At 37.6% G+C, this 22,566-nt stretch overlaps 1 protein-coding gene across 14 annotated transcripts in view; it reads left to right on the plus strand.

Annotated features, from left to right (window-relative positions):
* LOC139360962 (ubiquitin specific peptidase 9 Y-linked) overlaps positions 1 to 22,566 on the plus strand; it is a 210,444-nt gene that overhangs the window by 154,847 nt on the left and 33,031 nt on the right. For all 14 annotated transcript variants that reach the window (XM_071089445.1, XM_071089439.1, XM_071089447.1 and 11 more), the window contains 6 exons: positions 6,623 to 6,731; positions 7,033 to 7,179; positions 7,989 to 8,135; positions 9,160 to 9,382; positions 12,360 to 12,580; positions 14,935 to 15,125. In XM_071089445.1, the coding sequence (XP_070945546.1) occupies positions 6,623 to 6,731; positions 7,033 to 7,179; positions 7,989 to 8,135; positions 9,160 to 9,382; positions 12,360 to 12,580; positions 14,935 to 15,125 (1,038 nt within the window). The remainder of the gene's footprint in view (positions 1 to 6,622; positions 6,732 to 7,032; positions 7,180 to 7,988; positions 8,136 to 9,159; positions 9,383 to 12,359; positions 12,581 to 14,934; positions 15,126 to 22,566) is intronic.

A 22,566-nucleotide genomic window follows, 5' to 3' on the forward strand; every position in this document is an offset into this window, starting at 1 on the left:
GGTGTGGCTCTGGTTCCCAAGTATCGTCCTTGTTGTCATTGCCTTTCCATCAAACTAAATACTCTCTCTTCCCTTTCTTGTCTTGTCAACGATCGTTTCAACCTCAAACTGCTGGGCAACCATGGAGGGAGGGACAGGGTTGGGGCAGATGCTGTGCCGGCTGGCCAACACTTTGTTTCAGTTACATCTCCACTTAGCCACCACTTCCTTGCTCTACTAGGCACTGGGCACAGATGAACCTCTTCTGCTTTCGTGGCCACAGGTTCAGAAGAAGTTGTGTGGAGAAACTGCTATACTGTGTGCCTTTGGCTCTCCACGCTTACTCCCTGTTGGGCCAGCGTGGGCTTGGGGCCATGGTCCCATGATGCAGGGCTGGGCAGCTGCCTCAGGTAAGAGCAGGGCTCTCGGGTATTATGCAGAAAGCGTCCTACCTGCTTGTTACTATTTCCTTTTGTGGTTACTATGACAATAACAATTTAAGAAAGTTATAACACTTTTAAAGTCCCACTAGTTTACCTTCAGTAGCATACAAAAACCCTGCTCCTTAATAGCTCAGACCCCGTCATGTCAGTTATTCAGTTCTCAGAATTACACTTTGATGTATTGTATGTCCAAAAACATAACTGGTGATAGTCTTTTAATATATTAGTATTTTAAATCATGTAGAAAACAAATAGTGGAGTTGCACTTTGTTGAAAGCTTGGATAGCTTTCATAATTGCCCATATATTTATCTTTACCTTAATTTTTATTTCTTCAAACAGCTGTCCAGTGTCCTTTCATTTCACCCTGAACTATGCCATAAAGCATTTCTCGAAGGGTAGTGTACTGGTAAACTTCTCCATCTTTTATCTGGGAATGTCATAATTTCTGTCTCACATTTGATGCAGTTTGTTTGGACATAAGATTTCTGTTTGACAGTTTATCCTTAACAGCACTTGCAATATGTTAGGCCACTGCTTTCTGGCCTCTTAGGTGTCTGATAAGAAATTTGCTGACAATCGGGAGGCTGAGGCAGGTGGGTAGTCTGAGGTCGGGAGTTCGAGGCCAGCCTGGCCAACATGGCATAACCCTATCTCTACTGAGAACACAAAAATTCCCGGGCTTGGTTTGGTGGCGGGTACCTGTAATCCCAGCTACTGGGGAGGCTGACGCAGGAGAATCGCTTGAAACCGGAAGGCAGAGGTTGCAGTGAGCCAAGGTCGCGCCACTGCACTCCAGCCTGGGAGAGACAGCGCAACTCCATCTTAAAAAAAAACCCAGAAATCCACTGATTATCAGTGACAGTCCTTAGTTTATGACTAGTCACTTTTCTTGCTGCTTTCAAGATTGTCTTTGTTTTAGACAGTTTAATTAGTGTGTATCTTTGTGTGTGTTTCTTTGAGTTTATCTTACTTGGAGTTTCTTGGGCTTCTTGGGTGTTTATTTCCTAAAATTTGTGACATTCTTGACAACTGTTTTGTTAAATACTCTGTTTCTTTCTCTCTTCTCTTTGAACTTCCAAAATGTGTAGGTAGGCTCTGCTTGATGGTTTCCCACAGGTTCCTGGGCTGTGTTCACTTTTCTTTATTGTTTTTTCTCTCTCTTCCTGACTTGATAATTTTAAGTGCCTTTTCTTTAGGTGTGCTTTTTTCCCCCCTTCTAGCTGCTCAAATCTGAATGCAAAAATGAGAGAGGAAAATGCTCTGGCTCTTTTAATCCCCTGAAAGTTGCTTCAGCAGGAGGAGGAAGCTCCTGCAAAATGGTTGGGGAATGTAACAATGACTGCCCACCTCCGTCCGGACCATCTTAATCAGAAGTGACAGTTGGTGCACAAGTCTTCCTGAGATTTGGAGGGCAGGGTTCTTTCTGTCCATCCTGGCTCTTGCAGGCTGCTCCGGAAGTGTTTGCAAGGCAGCATACCACAGTGGTAGTTGATGGAGCATAGGTAGCTGCTGTTAAGCTAAGTTATGAAATTGATCAAATTTAATTGTAGTTTACCATCCAAGTCTTCTTTTGAAAGCTGTAAACGTTCAGATAGACTGTAGGGTTCCAAAATAATTATATCACACGATTCTACCAACTGCACCTATTGTCTAGTCGGAGAGACAGATTCACAGTGCTCTGTAGTTCACTGTTGGTCTCTTCCCAGAACCCTGTAACATCTTCTTCTAACCTCTGTGTCTTTACACCTAAAGTGAGACTTGCATAAATATCATATAGGTGAATCCATTTTTTAAAAGTGCATTTCACTGGTTTGTGCCTTTTCACACAGAGCTTACATTTAAAGTTATTACAAGCAAGGAATGGCTTACTCTGACATTTACCTGCTTGTTTTCTGCATGTTCTCTATACTGTTTGATCCTCAATTCCTCCATTGCTCATTTTAAAAATTTGGTTGGTTTTTAAAAAATGTGCTTATTCCCTTTTCTGTATTTTTTATATTTTTTATTAATTATATTTGGGACTTCAGTTAATATCCTAAACTTAAAATAGCCTACTTTTAATAAGGCTAACTTGTTTGAATAATATGAAGTTTAGTTTCAACAGTATATAAATAAGCTGCTTTTGTACTTTTCCATCCTTCCTAATCTATGTTGTTGTCTCAGAGTATATCTGTATCCAGAGTGTCTGTTAAAATGGATTTGTAATTGTCTTATGTAAAATAGCTACCTACCAGAAGTACAATAGTAATAGTTACCTTTGCCAGTTTTGTAATAGTAATAGCAGCTTTCTTTACAATGTTAATTCTTCCTGTGGCTTAAGATCACTGTCCAATGTCCTTTCATTTTAACTTGATGGTTTCCTCCTACCAATCCTTGTAGAGCAGGGGTAGTAACCCATTCTCTTAGCTTTTCTGTATCTAGGCATTTTTGCTTGAAGTATCACTTGCCAGATACAGATTGCTTGTTTGATAGCTTTTTTCTGTTAACACTTTGTTACCGCCTTCTGGCTTCTGTGTTTTCCATGCTTTCTGAGCTGTTTGTTGTTAAGCAGTACTCCCTTCTACATAACAAATGACTTCCATATTTTCCATGCATTCTGAGCTGACTGTTGTCGATCAAGACTCCCTTCTGCATGACAAATTGCTTCTCCCTTTCTGTTTTTACAATTGTCTTGGCTACTGACTGACTATAATTTTCTTGGTGTGGCTGGCTGTCTTTGACTAACTTCTCCCTGGAGGTTTTTACCCTTCTAGAATTTGGACATTGAGATACTTCATCAAGTTTGGGAATTTTCAGCCATTTATGTCTTCAGATATTCTTTCTGCCTCTTCTCCTTCTGCACTTATGGGACAGCCATATTGCATGCATTGGTCTACTTCATGATGTTCTGTGTACTTGTTAGGTTTTTCCCACTTTTAAAATTCTTCTTTTCTGTTCTTAGACTGGGTTATTTCAATTTTCATTTCTTCAGACTTTACCTGCTCAAACGTGCCGTTATACTTCTTTAATGAACTTTTCATTTCCGTCATTGTGCTTTTTTATCTTTAGATAGTCCATATTTTCTTCTATAATTTGTCTCATTGATACTCTCATGTTCTTTTATCATTTGTCTATTTTTTTTTTTCTTTAGGCTTAACTCTTTTTTTTTTTTTGAAGACAGAGTCTCACTATCACCCAGGCTGGAGTGCAGGGGCGCAGTCTTGGCTCACTGCAATCTATGCCTTCCAAGTTCAAGCGATTCTCCTGTCTCAGCCTCTCGAGTAGCTGAGATTACAGGCATACACCACCATGCCTGGCTCATTTTTGTATTTTTTGTAGAGACGGGGTTTCACCGTGTTAGCTGGGATGGTCTCGATCTCCTGATCTCATGATCCGCCCACCTCGGCCTCCCAAAGTGCTGGGATTAGAGGCGTGAGCCACCGCTCCCGGCCAAAACTTGGTTTTTTATAGTCTTTGTGTATAAAGTTCAGGACATTTTCAGTTTCTGCTTTTCATTTCACATTGGTCATACTTTCCAGTTTGTTTTGTGTTTTTTTGTTGTTTGTTTGTTGTTTTTTAGAAAACTATATTCAAATCTTACAATGTGTTAACTCTGGAAGTTTTCTTCATTTCTCCAAGGTGTCTTCTTAGTTATTGAAGGCTTAGCTTGCATTGCACCAGTGTTTTGACTGAGTATAATATAAAAACTGTCAGTTTTTAAAACTGGATCTGTATTAACACACCCCTTTAATACTTAGGGAGACTGTTTATAATTCTGCCTCAGCCTTCGTTTTTTTCTCACATTAAAGTTGTAAATAAGCCTAAGGGCTAATAGTTTTACATGTTTTTGAGAATATCTCCTGTCATGAGCATGTGCATGATTTTCTAAATTCTTTAGTGTATTTCACTGCTTTCGAATATCCTGATTTCTCCAAAAGAAAGATCTCTCCAGCTTTTGCCCCCTTTTGCAAGTTGTCTGTTTTATGGGTTAACCGTATACTTTGCCCCCAGCAACCTAGATGTTTGTGACCAATGCCTGGCATTTTCAACCATGAGTGAGTTCCGAGTTAGGCAAAACAGAGATACGTGTATTTCACCAATTCTTTATGTAACTCCTAGACATAAGACACAATAAATTAGCACATAAGGTCTTCTTTACTACTTCCAGAATCAGGGATCAGGGCCTCACATTGGGAACGTGGTTTGCAGTTATGAAGGCTTCAGCTGCACCTGGGAGGTGGTATGGCAACACCACCAAGACTTTCCTACCGTTTTAAAAATTATCTCTTGGCCGGGCGCGGTGGCTCAAGCCTGTAATCCCAGCACTTTGGGAGGCCGAGACGGGTGGATCACAAGGTCAGGAGATCGAGACCATCCTGGCTAACATGGTGAAACCCCATCTCTACTAAAAAATACAAAAAACTAGCCGGGCGAGGTGACGGGCGCCTGTAGTCCCAGCTACTCGGGAGGCTGAGGCAGGAGAATGGCGTGAACCCCGGAGGCGGAGCTTGCAGTGAGCTGAGATCTGGCCACTGCACTCCAGCCTGGGCGACAGAGCAAGACTCCATCTCAAAAAAAAAAAAATTATCTCTCAGCTCAGTGTTTGCTTGGTTGATATAAATTGTTGATTTCCAGGGTCCTGTCAGTTTTGGGTTGGTGTGCTATTTCTTTGGAGGGTTTGAAAGTATCTGTCCTGTAGCTTTGCTTTCAGTGTAATTTATGAAGCACTGATTGTTTTCTGATCTCAGAGTTCATACGTTTTTGTGCCTTAAAAATTTTCCTTAAAATACTTAAATAGTATGTTAACCTCCTAATTTGGGTTCCTAGATGTTAGGTTTTTGTTTTAGTGGATATGGTATGAAGCTTTTTGTTTGCTTTGTTTTTAAGTGAGATTATTGATTCCATATAAAATGCATGAGGCAGGATTCGTTCGTTATAAAGTACAGTTTGGTTTTATATAGGACAATCACAAAATTCTTTGTTGCCAGGGTGACTTTCAAGTAAATACCTAATTGAACGAATAAGGGAATAATCACATAAGTTTGCAGCAGGATCAACAAGTATGAAGATTCCTGGCATAAGCCTACTTAGCTTGTTAGAAAACATAACAAGGTTGGTGTAGCCGAGGCAGGATGAAAAAGGAGAACAATTATGTATGAAGAGCTCATAGAGATAACAGACAATCCATGTGATTGTTTTATATAGGTCATGTTTTATATGGTTCAATAGATAGTACTTTAGATTTTACTTTAAGCCTGGTTCATAACTGGAAGTGGGATTAGTAAGGTTGTTACTGGCATCTAGTGGTGAGAGGCTGGAAATGCTGCTAAATATCCTAAAATCTAGAGTCTCAGACACCTTTAGGAATTTAACACAGTTGGACCATCTCTTCAGAAAATTGTGAAGAAAGGCATACATGTGGAACTCTTTGATACTATAGTTTGATGATTTCTGAGCCCCATCTGTGAGTTTCATAAATAGGAGGGACTTTTCTAAGTCCTTGAAAAGTTCAGTTGATTAAAGTTTGGGGGAGGTGAGGGGTGGGAGAGAGAGAAAAAGAGAGGGAGATTCTGAGTTTGTTTCCCAGAGTTAAATGACTCAGTAAGCATTGCATGGAATCTGAGAAGCTGCATATCTTAGAGGTTCTCAAATGATATTAATGCTGTTGGTCTGATAATCACATTTGAGAATCATTGATACAGTCAGACATATCTTTACCCATGTTACATATCTATGAGTTGCTTGCTTCAATGCACAGTTCGTTGAAAGTGATTCTGGGGAGGCTAAAAAAGATATATAGAAGCTTAATGCATAGCACCTTTGTATAGTATCTAGAGGGTGTTTCCAGACATTTCCTAGAGAGGTTGTTAAAAATATGTCCTGCAAAATAAGAGGCTTATATTTTATTGATTGATGCTTACCTTTGACCTGATTCACCCTGACCCCTGATTCGCAGTAAATATTAGAAGATCTAAGAAATCATACATTAAGAAACTTGAACAATAAATAGTAAGTAGTAATATTCCCAGTCTCTAGGTGACAATTTGAGGATTAGCTCCCTGTCAAATATTTTAAACTCATTTATTCTGTGTTGCTAGCCAAATGCTAAAATGGGGGTTACCTTGTATTTTACTGTTGATGTATACATCCTATTAAAGATACATCAGTGTTGGAATTATTTTGTTGTTGTTCATGAATTACTTTGTGCTTTTATTTCAGAACTGTTCGTCAGTTGGCACAGGAGCAGTTCTTTTTAATGTGCACCAGATGTTGCATGGGACACAGGCCTCTGCTTTTCTTCATTACTTTACTGTTTACCATATTGGGGGTGAGATGTTTTCAGATGAACTTATCAGTATAATGCATTCTTAACATGACAGACATTCAGAAAGTTACTAGATAGCTTTTATTATATTTAAAAAGGCATAATTAATAAATGCAGTATTATAGTTTTTTACTATTTATAGACTTTTTTACAGTTCTTGAGACAAATATAGTATGTCTTGGAAAAATAAAGAGCTTACTGTTTTTGTCATTGATATGAAGTATTGCCAATTGGGTTTAAAAAAAATTATATGGACTCTGAGTATAGACTTGTGAATTCATGTTGTTTTAATTTAATATTTCAGAGCACAGCAAGAGAGAGGGGCAAATATTCAGGTGATTATTTCACACTTTTACGGCACCTTCTCAATTATGCTTACAATGGCAATATTAACATACCCAATGCAGAAGTTCTTCTTATCAATGAAATTGATTGGCTCAAAAGGATTCGGGTAAGTTGAATAGTATTCAGTTTATTATGTCACAATCAAATCAGCTGTCTTATTAAAAGGAGGTTTGGAATCTTATTTAATTTCTATTTTTATTTGATGACTTAGGAGAATAAATTCTCAAAATGCCTCTGAGAATGAATGCAAACAAAATGTGTACTTTTCACTGGTGAGTTGGTAACTTAGATTCATAGAAACACACATAGCTAGTTTTGTTCGGTGTGTTTTACTTTTCTTGAAACTTGGAATGCTGATAATTCCGTTTCTTTCACTTTGGTGTTTTTTTGGGAAATTATCGCATTTGAAGACTTTTTAAAAGATCAAATTTGAGAGCTTGGTATTTTCACTGAACCATCTGATGTCTTATTTCACAGAGTTCTATGAGAGTATATTTCTGAAGTATATGGCTTTGGGCTTCAGGTTAGCATTCTTCTAGTAGATTATAAAGCTTACTTACAGAACATGGTTTTTGAACCCTGGCTATTGACATTGTGTACCCAGATAATTCCTTTTTGGGAGGAGCTTTGCTGTGCATTGTAGGATATTGAGCAGTGTTTCAGGCCTCTTCCACTCAGTGCCGTAGTAACCTCCTTTCCCCGTGGTTGTAAATCCCAAATATGTTTGTGTCTTGTGGGAGCAAAATTGCTTACATTTACTGTTCTAGAGACTTCTAAAAAAGAAATAGGAAACCACTTGTACGGCTTGGGGAAATTGTATAGATCTCATTTCCCTCTAGCTCTCTGTTCTCCTAACTCCCTGTCCTTTTCTATCTCCATGTTATAGTTGGGCCTATAATATTTTTCCTTTTTCAGGATAATGTTAAAAGCACAGGTGAAACAGGTGTTGAAGAACTGATACTGGAAGGCCACCTTGGGGTAACAAAAGAGTTACTGGCCTTTCAAACTTCGGAGAAAAAGTATCACTTTGGTTGTGAAAAAGGAGGTGCTAATCTCGTTAAAGTAAGTACTTTTTTTTTTTTTTCTTTTTCTTTTTTTGAGATGGAATCTCACTCTGTGGCCCAGGCTGGAGTGCAGTGGTGCCATCTCAGCTCACCGCAGCCTCCACCTTCCAGGTTCAAGCGATTCTCCTGCCTCAGTCTCCCAAATAGCTGGGACTACAGGCATGTGTCACCACACCTAATTTTTGTATTTTTGGTAGAGACCGAGTTTCACCATCTTGGCCAGGCTGGTGTTGACCTCCTGACCTCAAGTGATCCGTCTGCCTCCACCTCCCAAAGTGGGTAAGCCACACGCCCGGCCTCACTAAGGTAGGTTCTGAATTTTGTTACTGAACTTCTTATCATGACCTTATAAATGTTAGCAAATGTATCTGATTGAACTCTGTATAATGTCTTTGAGACATAATCTGGATGTTTTTTCTTTTTTCATGTCCCACTTCTCTTTTAAAAAGGATCTCTGAAGAGGTTAGAGTAACTTTAAAACGTGTACCTCACTTGAAGAGATTTTGTAATTACAAATCAAGAGTTTTGATAAAGTGGTATGAAAAGTCAGTAAGCAGCATTGATTGATTTTCATGTTGAATAATCTCAGTTTTTCTTGACTAGATTTCTAAATGAGAGAAATTTCCATCTTGCAAAACTTCATTTTTTATACAGTATTTCTTGGTGAGCTTTTTGTATGTCATGCAATTCAAGAAAAAGAATATAACTTTGATGCATTCTGTTCCTATTTGAAATGAATTTGTTTCTGTTTATATCTGATTAAAGAAGTTAAATTTATTTAGAATGTCTCTTTTCTTTGGTATAAAATTGTTTAAATCACTTCAAAAAATCTGATCTGGAAAACTGATTACATTTATTAATTGTTCTCAGAGGTTTTTATAGAGTTTTGTTTTGTTTTGAGATATATAATGAGATATTTAATTATGTCAAATAATTATTAAAGTATTTCCTTTGAAGAGACATGTTTTTCCTAACCTATATTTTCTACTGATAACATCTAATGTCTTTTTCTAACTTACTAGGAATTAATTGATGATTTCATCTTTCCTGCATCCAAAGTTTACCTGCAATATTTAAGAAGCGGAGAACTGCCAGCTGAGCAAGCTGTTCCAGTCTGTAGTTCACCCGTTACCATCAATGCTGGTTTTGAGCTACTTGTAGCATTAGCTATTGGCTGTGTAAGGAATCTCAGACAGATAGTAGACTGTTTGACTGAAATGTATTACATAGGCACAGCAATAACTAGTGAGTATTTTAAATTATAAAGCTGTATTGTTCATTAATGATACTTCAGTTTAAAATTTTATTTGATGTTTTAGAAAAATTAACTTGTGATGGATTTTTTTGATCCAGTGAGTTTAACATTTTTAGTTGTCAGATATAATTAAAATCGTTTTAGTCAGAGAACATTAATTCAGAAAAAATTTTTAGATGTGTCTTTTAAATGCTCCTTTATGCTTTGTTTAGATGAGTTTTATTTAGTCATATGTGAAATAAAACTGAAACTTCAGAGTAATAGGAAGGCAATTTAATGCCATAACAAGTTTATATTTAAAATGCATGCATTAAAAAGATTTTCATAATCCTAACACTGAGGTTGCTTAATGTTATTTTTGTTGAATTCTAAGGAAGGTATTGTTTTAAAGATCACAATGTAAGAAGAGAAATTTGAGTGTATTTTACTAAGTACTAAATGCCCAGATCATTTACGGCATCAATGCCGTAAAGTGAGTAGCTCTCTTCAGATCTTACATAGAACTGAAACTCAGAGTGGGAGGTGGGTGTAACTAAAATAACAGATAATAATATAAAATTTAGTTCATTTCAAGGAAAAAACCAAGGCTTAGAATATAATTAACAACAGCATGCATTATAAATCTTTAATTAATAAATACAAATTTAACTTTGCTTATGTATTTCCCTGGGTGAGAATATTTTCAATCACATTGTAGGAGTTTCTACCTAAACTCCCTGCTTAGAAGGTCAGATTTTTTTTTTTGTTCCGTTGAATCTGCATAGAGAGAAGAGTTTCTTCTCTTTTTTGAGACAAAACCTCGCTCTTGTTCCCCAGGCTGGAGTGCAGTGGTGTGATCTCAGCTCACTGCAACCTCCGCTTCCTGGGTTCAAGCAATTCTCCTGCCTCAGCCACCTGAGTAGCTGGGATTCAAGGTGCCTGCCACCACACCTGACTGATTTTTGTATTTTCAGTAGAGACGGGTTACGCCATCTTGGTCAGGCTGGTCTAGAACTCCTGACGTCAGGTGATGACCTGCCGTAGCCTCCCAAAGTGCTGAAATTACATGTGTGAGCTACCACCGTGCGCGGCCAAGAGTTTCTTTTTTAAAAACGCTTCTTTTGTTAATTTAACTAATGTATTTATGTGATAAAGTAGGTAGTTTCAAAAGAGTTTATTTTTCAGAAACACTTGTTTATTTTACTAGTGTTTATACCTGGTAAATATGGATTTTCAAATATAAAAGAGGATACGTGTTAACAATTATTAACTTCCTACAGGTTTTATGTTTCCAGTCCAGAAATTATCTCTGTCTATGCATTTGTATGTATGTATAGCTATTTGTTCTGTACAAATGAAAATGTACAAAATACAATATTGTTAACTTTGTTTTGTACTTAGTAACACACCTGTCAGCACATGAAGATCTGTATAATTCTATTTATTAGCTACATAACTTGCAGTTCAATGTGCTCCAATTTATGTAATTCATCTCTGATGGTGATTGATGTTTAAGTTGTTTTGGTTTCATGCAAGGAAAAGAAGGATTTATAGTTCTCGCAGTTATTTCAAATACACATCTCATTGACTATCTCACAATAAAACTAGATATCGGCAAAGCAATTGTCACTATTTACTAAGGAAGGAAACATATTTACGTGAAGGTTATACTTTTTAAGAGTCAGGGCCGGGCACGGTGGCTCACACCTGTAATCCCAGCACTTTGGGAGGCCGAGGTGGGTGGATCACAAGGTCAGGAGATCGAGACCACGGTGAAACCCCGTCTCTACTAAAAATACAGAAAATTAGCTGGGCGCGGTGGCGGGCGCCTGTAGTCCCAGCTACTCAGGAGGCTGAGGCAGGAGGATGGCGTGATCCCGGGAGGCAGAGCTTGCAGTGAGCCGAGATCGCACCACTGCACTCCAGCCAGGGGGACACAGCGAGACTCCGTCTCAAAAAAAAAAAAGAGAACCACAACTTGAGTCAAAGTCAAGTTTGTATTGTATACGATACTTACATTGTAAATAAGACAGTGCTCTTATATACAATTAAAAGTGAGAAAACCATAGTTTTTTTTTATAGAGAGTTCTGACCACAGTGAATTCAATACACTTAGATATAGAAGTTTTTTGTTGTTGTTGTGGTTTTTGAGAAGGAGTCTTGCCCTGTTGCCAGGCTGGAATGCGGTAGCACAGTGTTAGCTCACTGCAACCTCCTCGTCCCGGGCTTAAGTGATTCTCCTACCTCAGCCTTCCAAGTAGCTGGGACTACAGGCGCACACCACCACACCCAGCTAACTTTTGTATTTTTAGTACAGACATGGGTCTCGAACTGCTGACCCCATGATCTGCCCACCTCGGCCTCCCAAAGTGCTGGGATTACAGTTGTGAGCCACCATGCCCAGCCAGAAGTTTTTAATTAGTAAAATAATAATGGTTAACACTAAGCCTGTGTTTAACACATGGAAATTTAGTGCTATACCACCTTGTTTTTTTGAGACAGAGTCTCTCTCTGTTACCCGGGCTGGAGTCACTACAACTTTTGTCTCGTGAGTTCAAGCGATTGTCCTGCCTCGGCCTTCCAACTAACTGGAATTACAGGCACGTGCCACCACGTTCAGCTAACTTTTGTATTTTCACTGGAGACAGGGTTTCACCATGTTGGTCACTCCTGACCTTAGGTGACCTACCTGCCTTGGCTTCCCAAACTGCTGGGATTAACAGGCGTGAGGCACCGCAGTGGCCAGTATTACACCATCTTACATGACGCTTCAAACCATTACAGAAGCAGTATCATTAAAAACATCAACAAGGTCTGTAGCTAAGAATCTGTATAGTGGCTCATATCGTTGATGTGAAAATTTAAAATACTGTTTCAAAGTGGCTGTGGTGGTAAAGGAGGTGTTGCTGTTATTAATTTGTTAGCCTGAAAATGGTGAACATAATCACCATTTTCATAGTATAAGCATCTTTTCTCTTTTTAATTCAGCTTGTGAAGCACTTACTGAGTGGGAATATCTGCCTCCTGTTGGACCCCGCCCACCAAAAGGATTTGTGGGACTCAAAAATGCTGGTGCTACATGTTACATGAACTCTGTGATCCAGCAGCTATACATGATTCCTTCTATCAGGAACAGTATTCTTGCAATTGAAGGCACAGGTAGTGATTTAGATGATGATATGTTCGGGGATGAGAAGCAGGACGGTGAGGTAAATTTTAATTACTGTTTTCTTTGAAGATTCTGATAGCAGATGCTATTGTTCTCCCTCAGATTACTATACTTTCATGGGATTTTGTGGGGACTACATTTTGATGATCCAGGCAGAATCTCTGAGATACTATGTCTGGCATACTTGTAGTACTCACTATCTAATAGACTTGAAACTCCAGTTGATAATTTTTAGCACTGTTTTTTTGTCTCCAAAGCACAGTTAATATAATCGCATTTTGTGTGACATGGTAAATGTAATTCGGTATTTGAAAAATGATGAATTTATTTGTTTTTAATAATTACATTTTCATTGTTTTGTTTCTTAAAATGTGTTATTTAATTTCTTTCACTTTTTATATTGTCTGTTTCATAAATTGGACTTATTTTTAGGATTCTCTATTTTTCTCAAATTAGAGCTCTTTCTGCTAAGGAAACAAATTTGTTTCTCAAATAATGCTTCATTGACCTGTTAACAATGTTAGTTAACAACTGTAATCAGGCTGCCTATGAAATATATCCAGTTGAAAATAAAGCAGTAAAAAAGTTAGTTTTTAGTGACAGATCGCATATTTAAGATTTAAGATGTAGCTCTTAAATACGTGTATAGAGAAAATGTAGTTTTGTTCATATTTGGCTGGGCGTGGTGGCTCATGCCTGTAATCCCAGCACTTTGGGAGGCCAAGGCAGGCAGATCACCTGAGGTGGAGAGTTGGAGGTCACCCTGACCAACAGAGTGAAACCCCAGTTTTACTAAAAATAAAAAAATTAGCCAGCTGTGGTGGTGCACGCCTGTAATCTCAGCTACTCAGGAGGCTGAGGCAGGAGAATCTCTTAAACTCAGGAGGCAGAGGTTGAAGTGAGGTGAGATCGTACCACGGTACTCCAGCCTGGGTGACAGAGTGAGACTCCATCTGAAAAGAAAAAAAAAGTTTTGGTCATGTTTTTTTTTTTTGAGCCAGAGTCTCACTCTGCCTCCCAGGCTGGAGTGCAGTGGCACAATCCCAGCTCACTGCAAGCTCCACCTTCCAGGTTCACGCCATTCTCCTGCCTCAGCCTCCCAAGTAGCTGGGACTACAGGTGCCCACCACCATGCCCAGATAATTTTTGTATTTTTAGTAGAGATGGGGTTTCACCTTGTTAGCCAGGATAGTCTCGATCTCCTTACCTCATGATCCGCCCACCTTGGCCCTCCCAAAGTGCTGGGATTACAGGTGTGAGCCACCATGCCCGGTCTTGGTCACGTTTATACTCAGACTGTTTATCTTTTACTTATGTTGATAGGAACTAAATACAGAAATCAAAAATTTTAACTGCAGTAAATGGTTCTCCAGTTTCTACATTTCTTCCCTTCAGTGGTCTGAAATAGTTTGAGTTTCAGATTGTAGTGTATCATTTATGGAGATTACAGACACTTGCTTCTGCCTTTTAAGATCTAATGAATCACACCATCCAGGCATTCCCATCTGGGTAGCTATACTTGTAGTAGAATCTCCATGTGGATTGTTCACCAATACCAGGTTAAGAGCCACTACTGGAAGGAAATTGGAAATTAAGTCCTACTTTTATAGCTCATTCAACCCCCCATAGGGTGTTGAATCTAAAATAGATAGAGATGGCTCATCATACTGACAAAAAAGTAAATGAGGCCAACAGAACATAAAATTTCAAGTTAGGTCACCCACCTTTGTGCTTGGTTGCTTGTGCTTTATGTTGTCTCAGCACTGTACTGTGGCATGCATGGGTATGCCTACTTTTTCTATGCAGTGAGCTTTTCCAGGGCAGGAACTGGGTATTATTTATTTCTGTAACACAAATATCAGATACAGAGCAAAGCATATAGAAACATGTTAGACATTAGTAAAGCAGCTGTATTTGAGATTATGACCTTTGGAGCTTTTGTGTATGCTCCTGTTCCTTCCACAACTAGTCTTAATAACCATATTTATTTTTAATAATTGTGATAACATTACATGGACAATCTCATGTAATCTGGGAAAATGCATTGTCCTCACAAGAAGATACTGAGTCCTAGGAAGACCAAGTAACTTACTCCCCTGAAGTTACTTATGGCAGAGCACTCATTTGTCTTTAGTCCTGTCTACTTGACCAAACTTTACTATATTACACTACCTCTAATTTTTTTTTACTATTCTTTTATAATAACTTATCTGTGAAATATTTTATCATAACCCATCTGTGAAATGAGGACTAATATTAAAAATTAACTGCTTTGGAAGTAAGAAGTATGAAAAAATGAATAGCATTTCATTTACTAACTTTTGGTATTTGTTTCAACTTCTTTCATTATACTATCAAAGTTAGATTAGCTCATCAATGTCTTTTGGTCTCTAGAGTAATGTTGATCCCCGAGATGATGTATTTGGATATCCTCATCAATTTGAAGACAAACCAGCTTTAAGTAAGACAGAAGATAGGAAAGAGTACAATATTGGTGTCCTAAGACACCTTCAGATCATCTTTGGTCATTTAGCTGCTTCCCGACTACAATACTATGTACCCAGAGGATTTTGGAAACAGTTCAGGTAAATTATGGGTGGATGATCATTTAAGTTTCATAAAAACCTCAATACAGTAAATGTATCTTAGAATACATAATTAGTTTTGTATTTAATATTTAAACTATACTAATGTTCTAACTATCCTTCTTGGTCATAGTTTTTTTTAATTATACCAGTAGAAAGAGGGAAAATTTGTCACAGTAAAGAAAGGCACTGTATTCTTTAATCTCTTAAGACACAATTTACTTCTTCATTTTGGAGGACTTACCAATTATATAAAAGCAGCCAGGCACAGTGGCTCATGGCTGTCAGCCCAGCACTTTGGAAACCCAAAGCTGGCAGATCACCCAAGGTCAGGAGTTCAAGACCAGCCTGACCAACATGGAGAAACCCTGTCTCTACCAAAAATACAAAATTTGCCAGATGTGGTGGCGCATGCCTGTAATCCCAGCTACTTGGAAGGCTGAAGTAGGAGAATCGCTTGAACCCAGGAGATTGAGGTTGCAGTGAGCCAAGGTTGTGCCATTGCACTCTAGCCTGGGCAACAAGAGGAAACTGCATCTCAAAAAAATTACATAAAAGCAAAATACTAAAATGTAGTCATCCCCTTGCTTAAACAGCTCTCTGCAAAAGCAAATGTCAAAAATATTGTTTTATCTATATAGATTTTTTATATATCTCTAACATTTTTCTTTAAAAAGATGATCATGGTACATTATCGCATATAATAAAAATTATTTTATAAGCTTGGAAGACATGACAAAACTCTGACTCTACAAAAAAATACAAAAATTAGGCATGGTAATATGAGCCTTGTAGTCTCAGCTCCTTTGAAGGGTGGAAAATCATTTCATTCCCTAACTTTTGGTGTTAGTTTCTTTCAGCTTCTTGCATTATAAGTTAGATTAGTGCATTAATGATATCTTTTGGTCTCTGGAGCAGTGTTGATCCCCAAGATGATGTATCATACTCACCTTGAACACCAGCATTACTCATAAACAAATGGACATTTTCACCACTAGAAAGGAAGTCCTCCTTCCTAGCCTGGCAAGAAAAATTATATGTGTATATTACATATAATTATATACTGTGTATATTATATGTAATTATAACTATTTTTATATATGGGTATATTTTTCTTTACAAATTTGTAAAGTAATAATTCCCTAACATCCTCCAAAAGTGACCAATAAAATCTGGCCTCTTTTTAGATTTGGAAAACCTCAATTAGGCCAGCTGCAGTGGCTCACACTAATAGCCCCATCACTTTGGGAGGCCAAGGCAAGCAGATCTCTTGAGCCCATGAGTTCAAGACCACCCTAGGCAACATGGCAAAACCCCATCTCTACTAAAAATGCAAAAACTTAGCTGGGTGTGGTGGCCTGTGCCAGTAGTCCCAACTACTGAAGGAGGATCACCTCAACTGTGATGGAGCCACTGCCCTCCAGGCTGAGTATCAGAGTGAGACCCTGTCTCAAGAAACAAAGAGCTCAGTTACATCTTAAACTTATCTTTTTTTGTTCGTTTGTTTCACCTGTTTTATCAAGGCCTACTTTCTGTCATACATGGTACTAAACACTGTAGCACAACTTTTTACCATATACTGTAATACGTGCTCTTCCTAGTGTGTAGAAAAATACTGCTGTCCCTCATAAGAATTTAGAGTTCTTTCAACAAGGTACTTCCTGGATAGCTCAGAGGTAGGAAAGGAAAGGCTTCTTCTGATTTCTGAGCTGCTTTTTCTGTTTCATTTATGGCAGCAACCCTTATATGTATTAGCATATCACTTTCATTTCTTTTGAAAGTCACAAACTTATAGTACACTGACTCCCCATTATGTCTCTCAGTATAAATTTCTATATTCTATAGCTGAGCTGTAAGCCTAGGTTATAATTATAAATGCATACATTTATAATTCTTTTTTCTTCTTTCAGTTATATAACTTCACATGTGCCTTGCTCTCCTTTTTACCTGTTTCAACTATTTTTTCTTTCCCTAGCTTATGCTTTCTTTACCTCAAGACTTTTTTCTGCAATCTAGTCAGCATTTCTGTTCTTGTTCTTCCAATTTACTATAACACTTTTAAGTTTCTATCTTCAAATCTTGTACTTAATTTATGTGTGTGCATATATGTGTGATAATTGAATACATAGTTACATAATTATATACATTATAGAGGAATTTCATACACACGTATATAGATATGTATCATTTTGCTTCTTTATAATTTGTATTTAAATGTATTAAGCTATAATGTGTTTGTACTTAAATATGTATGTTTTTGTCTGCTCGGTGATTCTCTCCAAATAAGTGTGGAGCTCACAATTTGTCCTAACACATTTGTGTTACACACAATCTAGACACGTAGGTTCCTAATACATTTTTTTCTTTTGTGGTAAAGTTCTTATAAAATTCACCATTTCAACCATTTAATAGTGTACAATTCAGTGGTTTTTGGTACATTCAGAATTTTTTGTGAAAGTATCATTTGGTTCCAGAACATTTTCATTATCATTTGGTTATTATCATTTGATATTTCATTATCATTTCACTATCATTTGGTTCCAGAACATTTTCATCACTAAAATAGAGGTTCCCTGCTCATTAAAGAGTCAGCCCACTTTTCTCTTCTTCCCACCCTGGCAACAAAAAATTACTTTTCTCTCTATATAGGTTTGCATATTTTTTATATTTCTTGTAATTTAATCACAGAATATGTGGCCTTTCTGTCTAGCATGTTGTGTTAAACATGGTGTGTTTAAAGTATGTACATTCTGTAACATGTATTGGCACTTTGTTCTTTTTATGGCTGAATTACATTTCATTGTATGACTAGACCACGTTTTGTTTATTTATCCACTGATTAACTTTGGATGGTTTCTGTCTTTGAGCTATTGTGAATAGTGCCTCTGTGAAAATTCATGAACACATTTATGTGTGGATGCATGTTTCATTTCATTTCTTTTTGGAGTAGACCTAGAAATGCAGTTACTGGGTCATGTCATAATTCTATGTCTGACTTTTTGTGGAACCACCACAAAATTGCTTTCCAAAGCTCCTGTAAGAGTTTTACATTTTCTTTTCTTTTCTTTTCTTTTTTTTTTTTTCTTGAGAAGGAGTCTCGCTCTGTTACCCAGGCTGGAGTGCAGTGGTGCAATCTCAGTTCACGGCAGCCTTTACCTCCCACGTTCAAGCAACTCTCCAGCCTCCTCCTCCCTGCCTCATCCTCCTGAGTAGCTAGAACTACAGGCATGCTCCACCAGCACTCCACCACAGCTAATTTTTGTATTTTCAGTAAAGACAGGGTTTTTAGTAGAGAAGAGGTTTGGCCATGTTGGCTAGGCTGGTCTCAAACGCCAGACCGCAGATGATCCATCAACCTTGGCCTCCCAAAGTACTGATATTACGGGTGTGAGCCACCAGGTCTGGCCCAGATATTTACATTTTCTGTCAGCAAGTTATGAAGGTTACAGTTTCTCTACATCTGTCAACACCTATTACCTTACTTTTAAGTATATCCATCCTGAAATATGTGAAGTATATCTTCTTTTGAATTTCATTTGCATTTCCCTAATGACTGTTAAGTACTGTTGAGCATTTTTTCATGTACTTATTAGTAATTTCTGTACTTTTTTGAGGAAATGTCTATTGAAATACTTTTCTCATTTTTTGATTGCCTTTTGTTGTTGGGTTGTAAGACTTCTTTGTATCTTTTTTGTGTATTTGTGATAGTAGGCCCTTGGAGATAAATTATTTAGAAATATTTTCTCCCATCTGTGGATTATCCTCTCAGTATCTTTATAGTGCACTTTATGCATAATAGATTTCTTCTTTTTTTTTTTTTCAGAGAGTCACTATGTCACCCAGGCTGGATTGCAGTGGTGCAATCTTGGCTCACTGCAACCTCTGCCTCCCAGATTGAAGCAATTCTCCTGTCTCAGCCTCCCAAGTAGCTAAGACTACAGGCCCATGCCACCATACCCAGCTAATTTTTGTGTTTTTAGTAGAGATGGGGTTTTACCACATTGGCCAGGCTGGTCTTGAACTTCTGACCGACCTCAGGTGATCCACCTACCTTGGCCTCCCAAAGTCCTGGGATTACAGACCATAGCGCCCAGTCAAGAGTTTTAAATTTCGATGAAATCATAGTTGGCTTTTTTTTTCTTCTCATTTTCAGGCTCCTCCTGTAATTTACTATTTTAATCATGGCAGAATGTGCATAACATAAAAATTCACCATTTTGATAGATTTTAGTTGTCCAGGTCACTGGCATTATATACCTTTATACCACTATATCCAAAGGTTTGTCATCTTTTTGTTTTGAGATGGGGTCTCGCTCTGTCGCCGTGCTGCAGTGCGGTAGCGTGATCTCGGTTCACTGCAACCTCCACCTCCCGGGTTCAAGCAATTGTCCTGCCTCAGCCTCCAGAGTAGCTGGGATTATAGGTGCCTGCCAAGACGCCCAGCCAATTTTTGTATTTTTAGTAGAGACGTGCTTTCACCATGTTGGCCGGGATGGTCTGGAACTCCTAACTTCAGGTAATCTGCCTGGGTTGGCCTCCCAAAATGCTGGGATTACAGGCTGAGCCACTGCACCCTGCCAGTTTTTCTTCTTTTAAATTGAAACTTTATATTCATTAGTAATAAGTCTCTCATATCCCTGTATTAATTTTGGGGTGCTGATTTGGAAACTTTATTGAATTAATTTTATCACAGTGATGTATACTTGCATGTAATCTTTAGGATTTTGATTTGGATGCTTTTTGTTTCTTATTTCTTTAATGATTGTTCTAGGAGAATTACTTTGTCAAATAGAAGTGGTAAAAATGGATATATTTGGGTTGTTCCTGGTCTTAGAGGAAAAGTTTAATCTTTCATCATTAGAACCTTACCTTAGACAAGCTTGTCCAACCTGCCTCATTTTGTTGTTATGTTTTGTTTTGTTTTAGGCTAAAAGCAGCCTGAAGCCATGGGCTTTTTAGTTTCTGTGTCTAGTGATAAGGTGAAAGAGGGTGAGGAAGGAACTTTGCCAGCCCATCAAGAAACAGAAACTCAGAACCCATGAGTATATTCTCTCCCTTGGACAATCCTGCCTTAGACCATGTTTAAATATTGACTCAATATGAACCAAAGCTAAACATAAGAAATAAAATTGTAAAAGTTTAAGGGGGAAATTTATGGTATTGGATTTGGCAGTGATTTCTTTGATTGCATCAAAAGTACAGACAACAGAAAAAAAAGTAGATAAAGATTACGTTAAGTCATATTGTGATGTCCAGTGAAAATATATCTTAGTAGTTACTGGGATATACATTTATTCTCACAAGAAAGGAAACTTGTGAGGAAATTTTTGAATTCTATTCAAAGTTTTGGCAGAAAAGTAGTTAAAACACAGGGACACATGGAATTGCAAGACATAATACAAATGGAAAATGGCATATATAGAAGTCTTATTTTTCTTTCCTAGTTTCTTTAATTTCTATGAGTATTGAAAGTAAAAATAACATTAAGGGGTAATTATGTATGGTTTTAGTATGTTTGACAATTGCATATGGAGAAAAGTAAATGTTTATTATCTGGCTGTGAAGCTTCTGTATCTTAATGGAAGTGATAAAATATTAACACTGTGATAATATAATTCATAAAGTATATAATTTATATGTATATTCTATATATGTATTTACATACATATATTTGTGTGTGTATATGTAAAATTACACAGACATAGCTAAACATACATAAATAGGTACAACTAAAACCTAGAGAAATCTAATTTAAGATTTTGGCTTGTACCAATAATAGTATCCTAATTGTGATATTATATTACATAGTTTTGCAAGATGCTGTTGCTGGGGAAATTGGGTAAAAGATATCTTTATTATTTATTAAAATAGAGAGAACAGTATCTCTGTTATTTCTTAAAATTTCATGTGATTTTACAATTATCTCAACTTTAAAAAAAAAAATCCAAGCCTAGAAAAAGAGAATAGGAAATCACTAACCAAGAAAAGTTGAAAGAACCATCCCAAGTAACTTTGGAAAACAGTGTATTGAGTAGGTACTGTGAAGCTAAATAAAAAGAACTGTACAGAAATACTAATCGCTGCAATTCTAGTTTCAAGTGTTACCAATTCTAGAACTACTTTAGATGTTTATTAGGGGTGAACAAATCTAGTATAGATAATAACAGCCAGGATTGTAATTTTTGTAAAGATAAGTTACAGGTAAGGGAAGGTAGATGACTTGAGTGAACACTGGTATTCAGTTGCAGTCATGTTTATTTTCAACTACATACGTGGTGTGATATGTATGTATGCTTCTTGGTGGTTTTGTTTTTATTTGTTTGTTTGTTTGTTTTGAGACAGAGTCTTGCTCTGTAACCCAGGCTGGAATGCAGTGGTGCAGTCTCAGCTCACTGCAGCCTCCACCTGACAGATTCAAACGATTCTCCTGCCTCAGCCTGCCAAATAGCTGGGATCACAGGTACCCATTACCAGGCCCAGCTAATTTTTTTTTTTATTTTTAGTAGAGATGGGGTTTCACCATGTTGGCTAGTTGGTCTCGAACTCCTGACATCAAGTGATCGGCCCCCATTAGCCCCCCAAAGTGCTGTGATTACAGCTTGAGCTGAGCCATCATGCTGTCCTGTATATATGTTTTTAAGTTTAGACACATACATACAGATACGTATAGCAATAGAGATGTGTGTGTGTGAGCATTGATGTGGTATACACAAATCTATTTCCAAGTTCTGTACACTGAGAATGTCTAAAAATAATGACCCCAATAACATAGGTATCTAGCAGTTGGTATCTAGAGCTTAATTTGTAAATACCATTTTCCGATAAAAGGAACCAGATCTACTTGAAAAGTTGGTTTGTTCCTGGGCAGGAGCAGATGACTATGAGCATATTGACCTAGATGCAAGCCATTAAGGAAATTGTCAAAAAAGAAAAGAAATAATATCAAGTAGGCATAGGAACCAACTGAAAAGCTCTCATGTTTAATATTGAAACAATTTTAGGAAAAAGATAAATAATAGATTGTAACACTTAGCATAAATACTCATACTGATGTAAGCAAATAACTGTATAAGTAAATAAATGAAGGAAATAGAGTAACACCATTAGAGCATCACAGTAGTAACTGATGCAAGAAAGATTCACTGATGATTACCAAAATTAGTGGGGAATAGTTGAATGGTAAACAGTATATTTTCTTTCTTTTTTTTAATACGGAGTTTTGCTCTTGTTGCCCAGGTTCAAGTTTAATGGCATGATCTCAACTAACCACAACCTCCGCTTTTCAGGTTCAAGCGATTTTCCTGCCTCATCCTCCTGAGTAGCTGGGATTACAGGCATCTGCCACCATGCCCAGCTAATTTTTTGTAATTTTAGTAGAGATGGGGTTTCACCATGTTAGTGAGGCTGGTCTCAAACTCCAGACCTTGGGTGATCCACCAGCC

This window comes from Macaca nemestrina, chromosome Y (genome assembly GCF_043159975.1).
Source record: "Macaca nemestrina isolate mMacNem1 chromosome Y, mMacNem.hap1, whole genome shotgun sequence".
Classification (NCBI taxonomy): domain Eukaryota; kingdom Metazoa; phylum Chordata; class Mammalia; order Primates; family Cercopithecidae; genus Macaca; species Macaca nemestrina.